The following is a 20,714-nucleotide window of genomic DNA, read 5'->3' as shown; positions in this document are numbered from 1 at the left end:
GACTGACATGTAAATAAATTAAAATTAAAGCGGTGAAATTAAAATAAATAAAAAAGAAATAGGACAAAATTAGAAAAGTGCAAAAAAGCGGAAGGACCAAAGTGGAAATTAGACCCTCTCCTTGAAAACACGCGGATCTTGGATGGATCCGGATCGGGTCATTGAGTCGTGTCAAAACGATGCCGTTTTGGGCATTTTAAACTACACCCGAAAACGACGTCGTATAGTATCCCTATTTAAGTTAAAAACCTAAAAGAAAATCATTTCTCTGTTTAAAAAAATTCCCCTTTCTTTTCTTTTTTTCTCTCAACTCTCCTTTTCGCCTCCGGCCAATGAGCCGTCGCATGCCGTCGTGACCACCGATCATCAATGCCGACGATAGCCGCTTACAGTGGTCAGAAATTCCCAAAAACTCCCTTTTTGCCCCTTTTCACGTGGAATACAGATCCGGGGTTAAAATCCCCAAAAACTCAACCAAAGTTCGGCTATGGACCAAGAAATCTTTTGGTTTCTCCCTTTTCTAACAAGGCCCTTGACGGAACCCTTGGGGTTTCGAGGCTTCTCAAGTCGGGGAAAGGGGGGTTCCACGACAGCACTTTAACAGGAAAAAGAAAATTAAATCTTTCGTTTTTTTCTTTTTTTGTTTGCTTCGAAAATTAAGAAAAATAAAAGAACTACCTTTTTTCAAACTTCTGTTTTTTTTTTCTATTTCATTCTCCCTCCTCTGTTACAAAATTTTTTCGACTTTTATAGCCAAAATATATTACATTATAATATTATTTTTTGTTTTTGTTTTTTGTCCTGCTGCTCTTTGCTTCTCTGCTTTTGGTTTTTTTTTTGCAGGTGTCTGTGGCAAGGACAACGGCATTGGGGAGCCATGCATTGCCGTTTCAATGAAAGGAGGACAGATCTCAGGCGATGCGCCTGTTGACGTGACAAAGGCAAAGGAGTGGTGGCAGCGGGAGGCTTAGAGGAATTAGGGTTGTCTTTTTTTGTTTAGGTTGTGGGTTATTGGGTTGGTGTATTTGGGCTTTAGAGTTTATTTATTTGTTTGTTTGTTGTTTGGATCAAGCAAAATTAGGCTGTTACAAATATATTAAATTATTAAGCAATAAAATAGTAAAGTTTTTTTTTTTGCAAAGGTTTAAATTAAAAAATAAAAGATATATAAATAAATTTAGACCTTATATAAAATAATAATAATTTCTGGCTTTTTACATGTAAGGGTGGTTTTCTGTTAGTGACTTCCATTTATTTCAACTTGAGTGGAAGATATTTCAATAGTCAACTCTCTTACTTTCACCTTTCTTTTCTTGCCTCAGGTCAAACTTTATGTCTGATTTGGAAGATTTAACATTTTATGTGATTCTATATTGATTTGATATATAAGTTTATATAATTTATTTCGATGTATTTATGATATTCATGTTGTTATATATAGAATTTTTTATTCAAAACCTTGTTTTAATTTATATTATTTGTCGATATAAATTTTAATATATTTATTTATGAAATATTTTTAATGACTGAATTTAATTTTTACTAATTAAAAACAAATTTTCTAAAACATTCAAACTTTTTAGTGAAACAAATGTCAAATGATTGTGTTATGTATTGGAATGTTTTAGGTTATATGCGGATTATGACCTCTCTATTATGTTTAAATTTATAATTTAATATTTATATTTTAATTTGACATAAATTATTATTTTTATTTTTATAATACTATTAATTAGTTAAATTAGTTAACACGTTTAATAACTTCTGTTAAAATACAGAGGCTGATTTGGTTTTAAAAAATATCCATTCAACTTATCATATTGAAATAATTTTTTTTATGTTAAAAGTGTGTTTTAAAAAAGAAACACATTAGTATTGTAATTGAAATAATTAAAGATGATAATCATTTGGACTGAATAATATCATTGTAAAACTAGAAGACTAAATTATGCAAAATCAAAATAGAAAAATTAAATTATTTAAAGAAACTATCAAAATTAAATATTAAATGTAAGCATAAACATTAAAATTAATATTTGTTGATTAGTTTATAATAACTAAAAAATATTTTAAGCATATGGCATGATGGCATGAGTGTGAAGAATAATCACTAAATTATGAATAAGTATTTTTTTATAGTTTAATTAAAATATTTACAATTTGGGTATTGAGCTATTCAAACACTTTCTTTTAAGTAATTAGACTGTTAAAATCGATATTATATGACTTTCTCTATTCGCATTATCTGCACCAATCGAAAGTTCTATTTCCCCTTTTTTTCTATTGTTCAAATTTTTTTTCATGAAACAACTATGGACGTAAAAAAATATGCGAATCAAAATTTAAATAGTTTTTTCTTTGATCTTTTAATATTGACCATCATATTAGCTTGAATCTAAAATATGTTATTCTATTTGTCAATGGGTATTGAACCATCGTACCAATTGTCAAATCATTGCTTAGAGCACATTGACGATACTTAAAAAAAAACTTAACAACCTAGTGACTTAAATAAAATTTTTTTGAATAATTTAGTGACTTAAATAAAAACTATCAAATAGTTTAATGACTAAATTATAACATTTTTTAATTAAATAATTAAAACAAAAATTTACTTATAATTTAGTAATTAACCGTGTATTTTACCTTATTTCTTTTTGAGGTTTTTTTGTTATTTTCGATAAAAAAATTAATCCCTCTAATTTTTGTATTAGATATGTTGAGAGGGTAAAATTCAGTTATTAATATTTATAATCTCATTATGTGGAAATAACTTTTTACATTTTATTTGGATAAAATAAATTACTTTCAAATAATATATTATATAAAACTATTTTTTTTCTCAATTATTATATAATTGAAAAGTAGCACTTAATAAAAATAAAAATATTAGTAAGTATTTATTCATCACCTTAATTACCTCTTTATTTAGATGGTGGGCAAGAGGTTGCCCACATCCACCTAACCATTTTTTCTTTTTTCTTTCTTTATTTATTTATTTATAAAGTCAGAATGTTATTCAATATTAGACCTAAAGAAGAGTATAAGAATCTAAAATATGAGTCGGACTTAAATTTAAGTATTCAAAGTCTGAATTCAACTTGGCTCAATTTGTTCTTAAGTTTATTTTATTTTATGTATTATGTAATTTATATTAATTAAATATATTTCTATATAGATATTAAATAATATGGATAATTATCAAATTTATACATGAATTTTTATTTAACATGCAATTTGATATATGAATTTTAATTTGGTTCAATTACAGGTATAAAACTTTGATTGTAATTTCTATGTGCATATGAACTTTGATTTTGCTTAAATGTATTAATGAAATGAATACATTCACTTAAGTAGAGTAATGATTAAAGTTCTTGTCAAACACTTATTTAATATGAGTTTAAACCGTATTATTCCTATCTCTTACCCCTAATATTGTATAAGAAAAAGAAAAATATATAATGATCGTAGAAGAATTACAATAAAATTACTAAACATTAAATAAAATTAAAATATTTTTAAAACTTAAAAAAATAAATTAGTCTACTTAAATACATTAGATAAATCATTTATAAATATAATCAAATTTATAAATCATTGATTTGAGTACTGATTTAGGGAGGGAGGTTGAATCGATTGTCCAATCAATACATATTGATTAAATTAGAATAAAAATGTCGATTAAATCTGGTCGAATTGATTAGATCGAAAATCGGTAATCTAATTGATTCGACCACTAATTTAATTTTAAATATCTTTATCGAAATTCTTCATCATTAATTAAAGAAAAAAATAGAAATTCTCCATCATCAACGCGTGTCAAAGAACGGAAGCACATGACATAATCTGTATCTACACCCGCGAACAGGTTACCATATCTCCTTCGATCTCCATCTCGAGCCAAAATTCTCCTTCAATGTCCTTAACTCCCCAGTCTTAAATCAAAGATACTTCGTTATCTTATAATTTTTCTTCAATATTAGTACGAAGGAAATCGAAAATCCAGAGCTAAACGAACAATGGGTCCCGAATCCAGCTCAGCAACATCATCAACATCAACATTAACATCCACGCATTCCCCAACTGGGAAACGAAGCAGAGATCCTGAAGATGAGGTTTACCTTGACAATCTCCGCTCTCACAAGCGTTTTCTCAGCGAGGTTTCTTCTTTTCTTTTAAATGTTAAATTATTCAATTTTCAACTTTGTTTAATTGTATATTAGATTTCCCAAGTGTTGAAAGTTTAAATTTCATATTATTTTTCAAGGTTAATTTATCTGGGTTGTTGTTATCACGGGTCACTATACTGTTAGTATTTTAGAATTTAGATATTTGCATTAAAGGGCTTCAATTATTGAAAAATTAAAATATTTGGTCGCAGATAATGGCGTCTAGTCTAAATGGGTTAACTGTTGGCGACTCACTTCCTGAAAATCTAATGGAATCTCCGGCTAGGTCTGAAGGCATGTTCTATACCAGGTTAGTTGTTGCCTTAAAGCTTAATCAACTAAGTATTTTTGCTAATTTAAGCTTTTTGATGGGTTTTTTCATGTCATGATTTCACCTTTGGAGTTAAGCTATATAATAAATGGAAACCACATTGGCTTCTTATAGAGACTGATTAATACTGGCATAGTGAAAGGACTTGAATATAGCTGTTCTTGGCTACTGTTGGACATCTTGATCAATTTAATCGAGTATGATTGCTTCTTATTCCAATTGCTGTTATTGGTTGCTGATTGTGTAACAATGAAGTAAATCGTTTATAATTGCTTTATATTGCCATAGCTGTTCTCGGGTGCTAGAAATACAATGTACAATATTACCTTTCTCTTTGTGGTTATTTATCAAGTGTTTCCTTCCTAGCTATGGTGTTGATGTCATGTCAGTCTCTCTTTCTCTCCCCTTTTCTTTTGGTATAAAGAAGGTCTTAACATAGGATAAAAGGAAAAGGTTGCAAATGCTGGGATCCGAACCCTAGCTTGCAGCTAAATATTACCTTCTAAGGGTGGCTGCATGTACGAATTGATATAAGCTCTGGGTTCTATATTGTATCTATCTTGAATGGGCTGAATGTGTTTTCCTTGTCATGAACTAGGCAACTGGGTTGCATCAACTGAACGTCTTGTTTTCAGTTGTTATTTGATAAGGATGACTGCATTATAAGAGGATAAGTGGGATTATGTTTCAAATTGTCTGTACTTCTATTCACTGGCCCAACAGTATGTTGAGTGAAACAAATTATCCAACAGCGATTGTAGGAGCAGCATGACATTTGCAAGTTGGGAATGCTAATTGTCAACATCAGTTTACTCTATTTTGTTTATCTACATATAACTTATCGCAGTTTAGTGTGTGTTTTTTTTCTCTACATTTTCAAATAAATTAGATAAAGTTTTTGCATCTTCGAAAACTCATCCGTCTTTATATTTCAAGGGATGAAATGTCATGGCAATATTCACCAATGTCAGAAGATTCGGATGATTCAAGATTTGGTGAGGCACCTATGAGCACATGCTTATCCCATTCTGATAGCATGCCTACAAGTCCTGTTTCCCCTTATAGGTATCAAAGACCACTAAATGGTTTCTGCTCAACTTCTTCAACTAGTTCATACCCTTTGCATGGAAATGTTAGTACTGTTTCTAGTTCACAGCCTCGGCAAAGAGGCTCAGATACAGAGGGTCGGTTCCCATCTTCACCAAGTGATATTTGCCACTCGGCTGACTTAAGGAGGGCAGCACTCTTGCGGTCTGTACAGATGAGAACACAGCCTTCCGGTCCATCACCATTTGAATTGCCTTTTGGATCAGGCCAAGAGAATATGCCTAATATTGAAGTTGAGGAACGACCATGCTCATTTATTAAGTCCTTAGTTGATGATCAAGAATATCAGATTGAGGAGTGTTCTTTGTTGGGTACCTCAGATCCTGAGTTCAGTCAAGAGAAATCTTGCAGAGTGCTAAGCATGACTTTGAAAGGGGATGATTCTGAGGATTAGATACTTTGATTGATAAAAGCAGACTCCAACCTAATCTTGAACATATTTGCAATGCAAGAATTGGACCTATTGTTGGAGCATGTAATCGATTTCTATATTACTTGGATTTGGGTGTGATTGTCAAATGTCCAATACGGGTATTTTCTATTTCTTCTAATTCTTTCCATGTATTTAGAGTGTCATGTTTTCATATTCACGTCCAAATTATTCTGGACATGAAAGCTTATAGAAAAATGAAGAGTCGGAGCAGCATAGATTTTGCAAAAAGCAAGTTGAACTTGAGCATATACATGTATGGTTGGTTCATTATAAACAACTTCACATTTGAGTTTGTCTGTTGTTTCTTTGTCGTGCCTTGCACTGAGAATTGTCTGAACTTTAGAATTGCATAAATTGTTTACTCAGTTACAACTTAATGATTTTTCAGGCAATCAGAGCAACGTCCCCTTTGTAAATCATTATTTATATTTATATGTTTCAGTTCCAAGATAGGTGCCTGCAAAACAGATGGCATAAGCTCAGTATTGGTAATGATCAATTTTGTTACCATTTTTAAGAGGCTTCAGTGCTTCATTCCGCACACTAAATTTTCTGGTTGGTTCAAGTTTTGCTTGTCAACACTCTTGCAAAGCATTGTTTGACTCATCATCATCATCATAAAAAATTTCATGAGTCAAAGAACCAATTATGTCTACACTACAAACGTTTGACACCTAACTCGGATGATTCATCGCATCATAAACATTTAAAATTGACTATTCAACAACAAACTCCACAGTGATTGTGCCACTGCACAAATCAAAATTTTGGTTCTTACAGTGCTAAGAAAGGAAGGAATTATCATTTTTCATATGTATCACATAAAAACATGCAAGAAAGATTAAAGGGGTAAGTCTCAAAATTATACATGGACTTCAATTTGGTGAAATTATACACATGAAATTTTGATTGTGATTCAAATATATACATGAAACTTCAATTTTAATTCAATCATATATATTTAAAGAAATAAATATATCATTTTATTTTTACATTGGATAAATATATTTATTTTTGTATGTAATATATAAATATAAAATGATGTTATATCAATAATTGTGTTAATAATTTATGAGAATTGAATCAAATCAAAACTTCATGTATACAATTGCACAAAATCAAAGTTCATTTACAAAGGTGCATATTAGACTAAAGTTTATGTATAGTTTTGAGATTTATCCCAAGATCAATTTTCTAACTTTAACCAAAACATTTCAAAACACTTTTTAGATAAACTATGTATCTATCTACCAACTAGATAATAACACTTGTTTCTTTAAAGGACCTGTTGGAAAATATTGATATCACATATATAATAAGGGTAATTACATGTTATTATTTACTATCATAATAGGTTAGCCCAAATTAAAAGTGATCTAATTTGATTATGGTTTATTGGGATTTAATTATTAAATAAAGTATGGGTCAAATATGTGTAGATACTCTAGTAACTAATTTCGAATTGATGATGGGCCAATTAGAAATTAGGGTTAATGTGTCAATGTTATATATATTAAGGTTATGTTCCTTAAATTACACACAAGGTAACTTTTCTAATATCTCATCTTTAAAAAAGAGAGAGCTACCTTCTCTAGATTACTTTAGTGTTAATTTGGAAGATCAAAACTCCAAGATCCATAAATTTCAAGAAATCGATGAATTCAGATACGCTTCCACATCTAGTTTTGGTCCCCAAATTACACACAAGATAACTTTTCTAATATCTCATCTTTAGAAAAGAGAGAGTCATCTTCTCTAGATTACTTGTGTGCTAATTTGGAAGATCAAAACCTCAAAATCCATAAATTTCAAGAAATCGATGAATTCAAGTACATTTCCACACCTAGTTTTGTTCTTGATTTATTTTTGATGATTTGACATGATAAATCCTGGTTTACAGTTCTAATTTTATATTAGATATTATTTACAGTTCTAACAAGTGGTATCAGAGTCTTATCATGTTGAATTACTGAGAACGAATTGATTCTCTATTATATTTGGATTTATTCATTTTTCAAATTTTATGGATTTGATATTTGGATTTAGTGTTCTTTTATCATACATGTCAAATCTTTTGGATTTATGTCAAAATTTTGAGGGTTTTGATTTGTTTTAAAATTTTAAGGATTTAAAATATTGATTTGGTGTATTGATTAATAATTATTTTGGTTCTTTATATTCGTTAAAAATCCCATCAATTTTGCGTGTTGAAAATATTGATAGAAACCCTTTAAGTTTATGTTATAAATATAGGTTGTATTAATATTTGAATATGCGATTTAGTGAAAGATTAAACACTAATTTATTTGGTTCTTGATTTATGCATGTATTTTTCTTCTTTTTTTGGTGTTGCAAAAGTTATTATTGTTAAAAAAGAGAAAGAAAGACGGTAGAACGCGCATAAAGGCTGATTCGGCTATTGATTTTTATGCTATTAAGGAATATATATTTGTTTTACTTTTTCACCCTCACCCTCAGTCTTTTAACTTTTTTTTTTTTTAGTTATTGAGGATAAATAAAATATTTTAGGAAATAAAAGCAATATTAACAATCAGTTCTTGTTTTTTAATTAGGCTTTGGTTCGGTTTGCAGTTCATTGTCCTATCGTTCTATTATTGTTTTCAAGCCACAGTAACTATCGTGCCCATGATTCTGTCTAGGAGGGTCCTCCAATGTTATTTCACTCCTCAAGGTAAATGCACTTGCGTTTTTGTTTTAGATGACAATTTACCTTGTTTGGTCATTGACGCAGCGAGTTGACTTGGTTATTTAGATCCTGGATACTTGACTTTGTTTGCTGTTAAAATGTCCTGAGTGTTAGTGACAATAGATTGAATTGTGTCTCGTTTCAACTTAAATTGGGTGATCACTCCACCCAAGTTGGTAAGTGTTGAAGTACGGATTATATCTTCATTGAGGAGGTCCATGAAAATTTCCAACTGCTCTAACTTGTTCACTTCCTGACAGGATGATTACCAACAATTTGACCATTGGTAAACACAAAGTCCAATTAATTTTAAAACTTATAAAAATAAAAGAGTGTTAAGCCTAAAATTATGATATTTTTATAGAAAAAAGTTATCTTATAATTTGATTTGATTGAATGAGATATCATGTCATAATTTTAAGAGTTTGTGCAGTACAAATATCATTTGAATTCATACTCAATTGAGACATCATAATGTTTTAAAATTGTTAATAATTAATAAAATATAATTTAACTCTTAGCACAAAATTTTTCATGGTGCTTTGACCGTTCAAAAGAGTGAAGACAAAATTGCCTACGAATACAATATTGATGGATATTATTTGGTGGAATATACATTTTGGTACCTGTGGAAAATGGATAACCCATCTCTAGAAGCTGAAGTTACCATTTAAGACTAGCAAGATGAAACCACTTATCACCTCTTTAGGCATGACAATTCGCTAGAGCCTTATAATTTGATTTAAAACGACATTTTAATTTTTAATTTATATGGATTTAGAAGATGACTTTTATTTAATCGTGGGTCTGTAAATTGAAAACTGAAAACCAACAATAACAAATAATAAAGTTTTTGTGCTTTTGGCTCTTATGGTTTTATTTGAACCAACTTTATTTGTTTTACATGAACTAAATTTTAACGAATTTTGTTTAAAAAATAATGATAATTTTTTCTCTATGTTAGATGTTAAGTCCCAAGAAGATAAGCTTGAACAAACATTTTTACATTACCTGCCAAAGTCGATCCTACGCTTTACCGAATCTGCGCAGAAACTAGTCACCTCTTCCAATTTCTAACCATAGCTATTCCGTTCCTAGGTGAAATGGTTGCTATAAATCCCTTGTTTATCCTTGATTTTTTTTTTTTGGTAAAAAAGGTAGCCGAATACTCAGGTAGCAGCTTAAACAAAGCCATTCCTAGCAACCGTGGTTCCTACTGAATCACATTGCAAAAGTTTGCTGCCCCTATAGGTGGATAATCATGGATATGCAAGCCAAAAGCAGCCTTGTTGGCTTCTTGGAAGACATGCTCGAATTTGATCTCCCACAAGCGTCGACAGGGCACACAGATACCTTGAACGAGTGCACGGAGGTTAGTTGAGTTCTCATTTCCATTCAACATGCAAAGAATGGCAATGTTATCATTCTCAACTATAAGCCTTCTGATTTCTTTGAACCAAGCTAGTTGCAAGCCTCCATGATACTCCGAAGTTGTCTTTTGAACAGAACAAGCACCCACATTTTTTCGAAACCCGACAATCCACGAACCACAATTGTCACGCAACAGACCACCAACTGAAGCTCTTAAGACTGCCTCGTTCCACAGCAGCATCTGCATTGAGCTTTATCCAACCCGATGGCGGAAGTTTCCCTCCAACTTGCAAAATTTGCGTATGCATCCATGAAATTGAAGTAATTGATAGCAAAGCCAAAGACCACTGGACAAGGCTTAAAAGCTCTTGTTCGATCTCTCTACCTCAAAATCTGTCACTTTTTTAGCCTTGAAGCTTGCATCGATAACTAGCAATCCATTTTTGAAAGCAAACAGAGAGTCCTTGATGTTAATTGACAAAACTACAAGTAAATTGACAAAATTACAATACCATAGATTTGCTGCCACGAGTAGATTTTACAGATCCAAAACCAAATACATCAAACGTAAAAACCCACTTAGGGACTGGTTCAAACAGTTTGAAGAACACAACCCTTTTTTTTTCCTGAAGTCAGGAGTGATCAGATGGGATCAGAGCTTGGGAGTCTGTAACATCATACAATCGCATTTCATGGATCGTTACCTTAGTTGATATACTGAGACATCCATTTGAAGCCATCACCATATCCCATTTTGCGGACAATGCTGCACATAAATACCTCTAGTGGACGGACATTCGAGTCTGCTAGGTTTACTTTGCCCTTGCCAGTGGTAAAGTTTGTGAGCCCAAGATGGTAACGTAACTCATCCTCCGAGGCAGCATAGGGTATATCGATTTTGTTTCCTAGAATAAGAAATGGGACATTGGCGAGGGACTCATCTGAAAGAAGTGCATCAAGTTCCTTCTTTGATTCTGCGAACCTCTCTTTATCATAGGCATCTACCAGGTACACCACAGCATCCACCTGGAACCCAGGAAATACACACAATACAAGGTATTCACTCAAAGACCAGACAGCCCATAGCGTATAACAAGCAACAATAATGACAAAATCAAAGTGAGAAAAAGGCAGCATCCGCAGCATGCAGTAAAAATGCCATGTACACCCAGTTGTATCTGGAAAATGTTGCTTCAAAGAGTTGATCAAGCTGATAGTAAACCATGTACAAACACTTTTTGGGCTAGTTTAGTAGAGAATAAAAATAGGATTGAGAATAAGGAAATAAAACCAACCCATGCCTCACTGAGGAACTATCATTTCTATGCTTTTTGCATTATCTGCTTTTGAAAAATCTTCATGAAAATCAATCAACAGCAAGCTACAAAGTCGAAGAGCAATACAGCTGCACGGAGAACACTTGGCCATCTTTCTAAACAGAAATACTATGAAGATCTACTTTAAAAAGGAAAAAGGAGCAACTACTTACAGCAGACTACTACAATGGTTCAGACTTTTGGTTACTATAAAAAGACCAACACTCATTTAAGTAGATAATAAGACAACCATCAAGATTCAAGACCAACCTCACTCAAAATTCATGACCATGAAATGCTTTGAAATTTTGAATGTAAAAATAGATTTCAGACCTTCTTCTTTGGTGTCTAAACATCTCAAGGCAGCAAAAATTCCATCAAGGCAATTCATGAAGATAGATGAGGCACAAAAACATCAGTAAAACATACGAACAAGAAGCAAATTCAGCGGTTAAAATGTTCATTTGAAAATGCAAAGAGCAAAATATTAAACCAGGAGTTTAGATGGCATGAAAACAAATTGACACTAATAAAATACATAAGAAAATCACACATTAGTAAATCCCAACCATAAATGCTTTGTTGCAACTTACCAAAACTATTCAAGTTAGAAATCCATTGTCAATAAATATATGGAAATTAAAAGCTGAACAAGAATCGACAACCTTAAACCTAAAAACCAACATAACACAGAAGGCGAATTAAGATTGTAGATGCATACAAAATGAATTACAATAAAAATGAAAGCTGGAAATGACAAACAAGTAAGAACACTAGAACCTAAAACCAAGCAAATGCTAAAGCAAAGAAAAAAAGGGGCACTACATTAAGCTTTTGGTTACCTTAGCATAGTAATCTTTCCAGACCCTGCGAGCAATCTGATGACCTCCCAAGTCGAAAGCTTTGAACTTAATTTTCCCAATACTAAGTTCTTCCGATGTGGGGTATTGAGTTGGCTGATGCTGAACCAATCTCTGGAAACAGTTCGCTACTAAATCAACATCGCTAATTACTATTAGTAATTATCTCTCCTTCCAAAATTTCCTCATTTTTCCCATTAAATATGTAAAGAAAAAATGAAGCATTTAAAAGGGATTAATCTCTAGCATTCAAAAAAGAAAAACAATCCCAAAATTCTCAAGTTAAAAGAATCACACAAACCTAAAAATTTAAACAATAAAGAGATCGATAGAATCTGACATTATACTATCAAATCAAATCTTCACAAAGGAAAAAAATACAAATCGATGATTGGAGAGAGATGGGGAAAGTGTTGACGAGTAATGAAAAGGAAAAGGGGAAACGAACCTCGTCCTTCAACATGTGAAGCAAGGTGGTTTTACCGGCATTATCGAGGCCGAGAAAGAGGATCTTAGCCTCTTTCTGCCAGAGGCCGAGGGAAGCAAGAATGCCGTAGAACCAATCGACAAGAAACATAGTTTTTAGCTTTGGGCTGGGATTTGGAGATGGAATTTGTGAGGATCTGAAAGTGGAAGACGATAGGATTGTAGTAATCAAGGCCTCTGCTTTGTCATCATCGTATCATTAGAAAAAAAAAAGAGGCAGAGCCAGGAAGTAGATTTGGTGATCCTAACTCGAGTATTTATACTGTATTTCTTTTTTTCTTTTTTCTTTTTAATTTATCTGTTGTTGTAACACTTTTAGTGAACCGCAGCTTTAAATTCTTACCTTTAACTTAAAAAAAAATTCTAATTTAGTCACCGAACTATTTAAAATTTTCATTTAAGTTGTTAAGTTATTCAAAAAAATTTTATTTAAGTCACTGAACTGTTGAGATTTTTTTTTAAAAAATTCTGCTAGCGAGCTCCAAATGATGATTCGACAATCGGTACGGTGGATCAATACCTATCGACAAGTAGAAAAACATACATTAGATCCAAGTCCATCTAACGGTCAATGTTGAAGATCAAAGAAAAAAATTATTTGAATTTTTGGATTGGTGCAGGTAATGTGAATAGAGAAAGCCATGTAACATCGATTTTAACAACCCGGTGACTTAAGTGAAAACTTTTAAATAGTTTAGTGACCAAATTGAAAATTTTTTTAATTAAGTGACCAAAACGAAAACTTACCATGGTTTAGTGACTAATGGTTTAGTTTACCCAACACTTTTTAACATTTTAAGAGTCAAATGATATTAATTGAAAAAAGAGTAAACTACACTAATAGTCATTAAACTATTAGTAAGTTTACGTTTAGATCACTCAGCTTCAACAAGTAACAAAAAATGGTTACAAACTATTTGAAAGTTTTCATTCAAGTCATTGGGTTGTTAAAGCCACTATTGTACGACCTTCTTTATTCGCATACTTGCACCAATCGAAAGTTCTCATTCCCTTATCTTCTACAATTTAGTTTTTTTTTCATAAAACAACTTTGAATGTCATGAATCTACGAATCAAAATCCAAACAGCTTTATTTTTCAATCTCCGACACTAATCATCAGATCGACTTGGATCTAAGGTATGCTTTTTTACTTGTCAATAGGTACTAATCCACTGTACTAATCGCTTACTCATCGCTTGGAACTCGCTAGCTGAAATTCTTTTTCAAAAAAAAAAACTCAATAATCTAGTGATTTAAATAAAAAATTTCAAATAGTTCAATGACTATTTTGTAACTTTTTGAAGTTGACAGACTAAAACATAAACTTACTAATAGTTCAATGACCTCGGGTGTACTTACCTTTGCAAAAAAAAGTAAAATTTTCTAAAAGTTATAAAGACTTTTTACATTATTTTTTAAAAAATTATAAATTTAAAAGGTTTAATTTAAATATTTGCAAAAACAGATAAAGTTAACTTTTGTTTGGTAAACTAAAATATTAAATGCTAAAAAAAAAGAAAAAAAAAGTAAGTACTTAAATTAAGTTATAAACTCTGTTTGATATTATTAAAACTAATTATAAAATATAATTAAAAAAGTCAAATTTTAAAGGTAAATTTTTTATAAGATAATACAATATAAATAAAATAAAATAGAATAGAATTAATTGAGAATATTCTCTTGATAAAGTAACTCTTACTTGTTTATCATTTCCACACTTTTTTATTAAAAAATTCTATCGAATTTTTTTATTTTAAATTATCAAATATAAGTAAAACATTAAATAAATTAAAATATTATTTAATTTTTTCAATGATTTATTAAACAAGGGATTGTTTATTCCATGTCCTTGTATTTTACTATACATTAGAAGTTAATCCAATTTGATAGCATTGTAAAATTTTAATAAAAAAAGGTAATTTAACTATTTATATTTACAGAATTGGTAAAAGTAAAAAAATTAATCATTTATATGAAAAATTAGTTAATATTAATAATTTAAGTTCATATGTCTGCAAATAGATGAAATAACTTCTAAATTTTCGTAATTAAATCAAATAAAAAAACCGATCTATATTAAATTTCAACAGACTTAAATAATTTTAATTAAGTAATTGAACAAAAAATTGTTCAACAGGGGATGTAGCTCAAATGGTAGAGCGCTCGCTTTGCATGCGAGAGGCACGGGGTTCGATCCCCCGCATCTCCATTCCTCTTTTTTACACTGCTGCTCCACATCAGCGTCCTCGATAATATATTCTGGTCTTTCGATATATCCAAAAAAAACAACAATTTTCACGCGAAATCGATGAATTAAATAAATTATCAAAAATTTAAAATTTTTTATTTTTGCTTTAATTGAATTTTTTAGTCCGATTTGCAGATTAATCGATTTTATATTTCTGAATTGATATTTTAATTAATTCTTAATTTGATTTGATTCAGACAACCATGAACGAAACACATTCTCATAATTTAGGTGTGTTTAATAAACTTAAAATTTAAGCACGGAAAAATTTAGTATTGAACTTTTAATATTGAATTTGATAAGTGCTAAATTCATATTAAAAAATTGTTTAGTAAATTAGTAAATATAATTATTTTGTTTGATAAAAGTAAAAATTAATCTTTAACAATTTATTTATTTCTTAGTTTTAATTTTACTAATATAATGTTTTTATATTATTTTAGATAGTTTTGGATAGAGCATAAATATAGTAATTTGAATATCTCATTTTTAAAAAAAATATTTTTTATTTTAAAATTTTAATAAAATAAAAGTATCTTAATATTTTCTATATTAAGTAATAAGTAGCTACCTATCTATTTATTTTATTCAACTTTTTTTTGTTAAAAATTTATATTAAGTAAAAAATTAAAATAATTATCAATCACATTTAAAATATTAAATGTTGAAAATTTTCATTTTCAACGAAATGGAAATTTTCAATGGTTTTCCAAACACACCCTTAGTATTTACAATTATTTTTCCTCAACTTAGTATTTAATTTTTTACTTAATACCTCTTTTGGTACTTATACTATAGTTAAATTACTACTTTGGTACCTATACTATCTTTTTATCAGTTTTGCCCTTTTTCTTTTATTCTATATGCCCCGTTATTCCATTTATATTTTCCGTTAAAAGGATATCTTTCTATCCAATCAAATACAGCCATGTGTAGAAAAACTCAATTTTCCTTTAAAAAATAAAAAAAGCTCATAAAAATGCCAAAAAAACCCTAAAATTTTTCAAAAATAAATCATAAATTTTTTATTAAAAAAACCAAAATTTCAAACAAACAATTTTTTTAAATAGAATTTTTAAAAAAAAGTAAGTTTCACATGCTTATCATTTTTAAAAATATTTTTTATAATTTTCAAAAATAGATTATGATTTTTTATTTTATAATTTCCAAGTCTTAAAACTTTTTGGGGTTATTTTTAATGATTTTTAAAATTTTCACATATTTTCTATAATTTGTAAGTAATTCTTAACTTTTTCATTACTCATGGCAGCATATACTTGGTTGGCTTAATTTCTTTTAACGAAAATTTGGATTTGGGCCAAGAGAGGTATAGGTATACCAAAATAATAATTTAGCTATAGAACAGGGGTCAAGAGAGGTATTAAGCCTTATTTTTTCCTTTTTATTATTTTATTATTTTTTTGAAATATCATTAAATTTAGGGTCTGTTTGATAGGGAGAAAATATTTTCCGGAATTAGTTTTTCCCATTTTCTAGTGTTTGATTGGAGGAAAATATTTTTCTTTTGGAAAATCAATTCCGCAACACGGGAAAATCAACCCATATTTCCGGAAAATGTCTTACCCCTTAGAAGTCGGTAAGACATTTTCCACAGCTCATCTATTCACCCTTGAAACCATTTCCACAGCTCCTCATCATCTCTGCCTCATCTTCTCTGCTATTGTTGCTAATTTTTAAGCTGTATCCACAACATTTGCGTTTTGTTTTACTGCCGACAGTCTTCCCTAACCCTATCTCCCCTCCTCCCTTTATTTTCCCAAATCCAAAATCAAGGCATCAAGCTACCTCCGTCCTCCACCGATCCTCCTCCACAGGTCCACCTTCGGTCTACCTTCGGTCCTCCACCCAGTTCTAGAATCAAGCATTTAAGGGTTTGTTTATTCCCGAGTTGCCAACAAATTCGTATTTAAGGTAAGCTGTTTGTTTAGTCGTTGATGTTCATAATTTGTTTGCGTTGTATTTTGATTTTTTGGGTAATAATGTTGCTAATTTTAACTTTTGCTTTACTGCCTTACAGTCTTCCAAATCTCTAACCCTATCGTGCCCTCCTCCCTTTTTTTCCCAATTCCAAAATCAAGGTAATGTCTATGCCCTGAGAATGGTTTTTCATTGTGTTTTTAAGCTGTTTTATTCGCGTTGTATTTTGCATAAGGTAATGTCTGTGATGTTTAATTCTATCCTCTGTTTGTCCTTTATATTGTATTTTTTTCGTAATGCAAGTCTTGGTATTTTGCTTAAGCTTGGTAAGTTGGAAATGAATTGAAAATGTGAGTCTTTTGACAATGCTTCAGCTTAGTAAGTGAGAAATTAATGGAAAATGTTGCATTTTAGTATAGTTTTTAAGTTATTCAATGTGATTTAGGAACTTCATTGCATTGATCTACTAGTTCTCTATGAGTAATATTATTGAGATTGTATTTTAAGATTGAGATATCTTTGAATATTGTTGCTAAAGAATCTGAATGCACATACTATTAGAATACTTTGTTATCACAACAGGATTATTTGCTTTGTTAGTTGTAGCCGTCCAGGCTTAGATTATTTTCAAAAGTTTGAGAGTCATATTCTTGTTGTTGTTGTCAGCTAGACCTTTGAATTTTTCTCCGAAACCTTAAACCGGCTTGGACCCAATATGATCGAACTTGTATTGACCTGGTATAAAAACCTCAGCCTCCCAAACCTTAAATGAAGACCTGGAGCAGAAATAATCCAAAAATTTTAAAACTCGAGTTGATCTAATCTAAAACAAATCTGATCCATTCAAAAATATGAGCAACATATTATTGATTTGATGACATATAGAGTATAAGCAACATGGTAAAGATCAAGCTGACAGCAGACTAGGATAATCCAAAATATGAGGCATTAGCATATAGAAATCATGCTCATTCCTTGATGTTACTTAAAAAAACATATTATTTATCACTAAGCAAAACAATACATGTTGACTTGTCACATTGTGCTGAAAACAAAGTTTCAACTGAGCAAATCACTCAAAATCGTCTTGCAGCATATGTAAAGTTTACTGCTGCCAAAAGAATTGTTGCAGAGGAGACCAAAGTCCAGAAACTCTTTTTCTTTTGTACTTCCACAACTGATTTCTCCATTACCTCAACTTTCAGCTTCAAATCTTGAGCTACTGTCTCTTTCTGTCATTGATTGTCTGCAAGGAAAGAAAAAGTCAAGGTAACGAATACTTGAATTTTTGTTTTGTTTTTATTATGTAAACGGTGTATCTTGACCTGCTGCGTTTGTTTAATTGGATGTTAAATTTGGAACTTTTAAAGAAGCTATGACTTCTTTTTTTTGCTTTGATTTACTTGTAAAAGTTAAAATTTGATGTAGATTAGCTTTTAGGCCTTTGTAAAAGCTTACAATTCAATTTTTGAGACGGCTATGCATTAATGATTGTTTTAAAGGAAAGGATTAAACAAATTATACCAAATGATATAACCCCTAAATGATATAATCCAGTTTGAAATGTATGTAACATACTCTGTCAAAAGTTCTAAGAGCAAGATTGTGAGGTTCAATGAGCCTAAGTGGACAATACCTCTGTCAAAAGTTCTAAGAGCAAGTTTGCAGCCTCTTTCTTCTACAGAAGGAGGAGTGCAGTTAAAATTGTGAATGAAAGGTTTAGATTTGATCGATTTCTGTCTTTTTCTTCTATAATTTCCTGGCCTTATGATGCGGGGAACCTTATTGAACCCCATATTCTTTTAGGGAAATATAGTCATTTTTCTCATGTTGTACTAGCTGAACTGTATTGTTCTTTTATATATGTGCTGCTATAATTTTACCGGGTTGTTATACATTATCTTAACTCACACAAGTTGTACCTGATGCAAATGTCTATACATACATGGCAAACACATTCTAAACATGAAAATATGAGTTGCATTTTACTAATATCTCTTGCGACTGGTGCCTGATGTGATGTCCATATATCCAAACATGAAAATGTTGGTTCCAATTTACATATCATGAAGATGCTAGTTATATATAATTTTACATTCATGTGTTTTGGTGTGATTGCAGATCAAGGATGGTTTTGCTGAGGGGAAAGACCTGGTTGTGTCTATTATGTCTGCAATGGGGGAAGAGCAGATCTGTGCTCTCAAAGACATTGGTCCTAAGTAGTTTCAAATTCATTTATTGCAAATCTTAGATGGAACCATAAAAGACTTTGGCAGTACTAAATGCGGTTTTGATGTTTTGTTTTGGGTTTGAATAGAAAAAAGAGAACAACAATATAACTAGTTTCTTGTTGTGCTATGGATTACTGTTTTGCTTTTCTTTTTCAATAATTTTTATTATCTCGTCTTTATTTTTTGTGTTGGTAACATTTAAACTCTAGCTTTTAATTGCATATTACACTTGCATTAGTTACCCAATATATATTAATGTAGCAATTTAAGTTTGACATATCATTTAGTACAAGTTAATACAATATACTAGTTTTTTTTTAAAAATGAAATTTTCTAATAATTACAGTATTTTTTATTTTAATTTAAATCCCATGTTAAATATATGTATCACAAGAATCAGATTGGATAAAAGTAGAATCAAATTAATATAAAATTTAAATACAAATAAATGTTTTAATAATGAAGAAGTAAAATCAAATCGGTATAATCTACAAATAGATGAACATTTGGAATTTAATTAGATAAAACTTTTATTAATAAAAAATTTATTTATAAATAAATCATTGCAATATGTGTAAAAATAATTTAAAATATAAAAACTTATTAATATATATATAAATTTATTAATATATGTAAAAACAACTTTTCCGGAAAATATTTTCAGGAAATCTGTCAAACAGCAGAAAATATTTTACACAGATTCAATCAAACACTAAAAAATATTTTCCAGTAAATCATTTTACAGAAAAGTAAAACATTTTCCAGAAATCATTTTACAGAAAACATTTTACTGCCAATCAAACAGACCCTTAAAGTATGTGAATTTCTGAGATCGTAACACATGACAACGATAGCGAGATGACTTAATTTGATTGGTAGTTGGAACTTTTTACATGCTTTTGAAATTGGACCATTATTGAAGGATGTTTGAACATGGAATGTATTTTGTGGAATTTATACAATTAGGTGTGTTTTATGTAATTGGTAGTAAGACAAGTAAAAGATAAAATCGTCACTATTTTTGTAGTTAAATAAGTCCCTAACCTATAATCTTTATTTATGAAAGTTCTTGATTTTAATATTAAAAGATAAATATTTTGAATTTTCAAACTAATTTACCTCTAGTGCTTACGTAAATTTTATGAGAATAGTTTATTAAATAAAAAGTAAAATAATATTTTGAAATTTTTGAATATGTTAATATACATAATACACGTAATTACTCTTTTGGAAATTATAATTGTTCTTTTAAATTTTATGTTAATGTTAAAGTGCATGTAATTTCTATTGCATCAACAAAAGAAAATTAAGATAAGAGTTTAAAATTCAAATATATTTCTTTAATATTAAAATCAGGGTAAACATTATAAAGGCTTCTTTAAACAAAGAGAAGTAGTTGAAGGCTTTTTTAAGAAATTGGCCTTTTAATTTTAACTTACTTCCTTTTTTTAAAGCATAATGGAAGAATACAGTTTTGGAGGAAATGTTGTGTGGAGGTGGTAATTATACTGAC

The 20,714-nt window shown here is 30.1% G+C and overlaps 2 protein-coding genes, 1 long non-coding RNA gene and 1 other non-coding gene across 4 annotated transcripts; 3 read left to right on the top strand and 1 right to left on the bottom strand.

Moving 5' to 3' along the window:
- Nucleotides 1-3,812: 3,812 nt before the first annotated feature.
- LOC107917158 (uncharacterized) lies at nt 3,813-6,332 on the top strand. Its single transcript, XM_016846539.2, has 3 exons — nt 3,813-4,163; nt 4,385-4,482; nt 5,440-6,332. Exons 1-3 carry the CDS (start codon nt 4,023-4,025, stop codon nt 6,002-6,004), a joined length of 804 nt encoding a protein of 267 aa, XP_016702028.2. The 5' UTR covers nt 3,813-4,022; the 3' UTR covers nt 6,005-6,332.
- Nucleotides 6,333-10,615: 4,283 nt separating this feature from the next.
- Nucleotides 10,616-13,091, bottom strand: LOC107917146 (GTP-binding protein SAR1A). Its single transcript, XM_016846532.2, has 3 exons — nt 12,746-13,091; nt 12,280-12,411; nt 10,616-11,147 (listed from the first exon to the last, which is right to left on the bottom strand). Exons 1-3 carry the CDS (start codon nt 12,872-12,874, stop codon nt 10,827-10,829), a joined length of 582 nt encoding a protein of 193 aa, XP_016702021.1. The 5' UTR covers nt 12,875-13,091; the 3' UTR covers nt 10,616-10,826.
- A 1,829-nt stretch (nt 13,092-14,920) lies between these two features.
- Nucleotides 14,921-14,993, top strand: TRNAA-UGC (transfer RNA alanine (anticodon UGC)). The gene has a single exon. It is a non-coding gene; the product is annotated as a tRNA-Ala (tRNA).
- Nucleotides 14,994-17,926: 2,933 nt separating this feature from the next.
- On the top strand, nt 17,927-19,380 carry LOC107919050 (uncharacterized). Its single transcript, XR_001690350.2, has 2 exons — nt 17,927-18,239; nt 19,092-19,380. It is a non-coding gene; the product is annotated as an uncharacterized lncRNA (long non-coding RNA).
- Nucleotides 19,381-20,714: the final 1,334 nt, after the last annotated feature.

This window comes from Gossypium hirsutum, chromosome D08, assembly GCF_007990345.1.
Source record: "Gossypium hirsutum isolate 1008001.06 chromosome D08, Gossypium_hirsutum_v2.1, whole genome shotgun sequence".
Lineage (NCBI taxonomy): Eukaryota > Viridiplantae > Streptophyta > Magnoliopsida > Malvales > Malvaceae > Gossypium > Gossypium hirsutum.
This window is presented reverse-complemented; position numbering and strand designations above follow the sequence as displayed.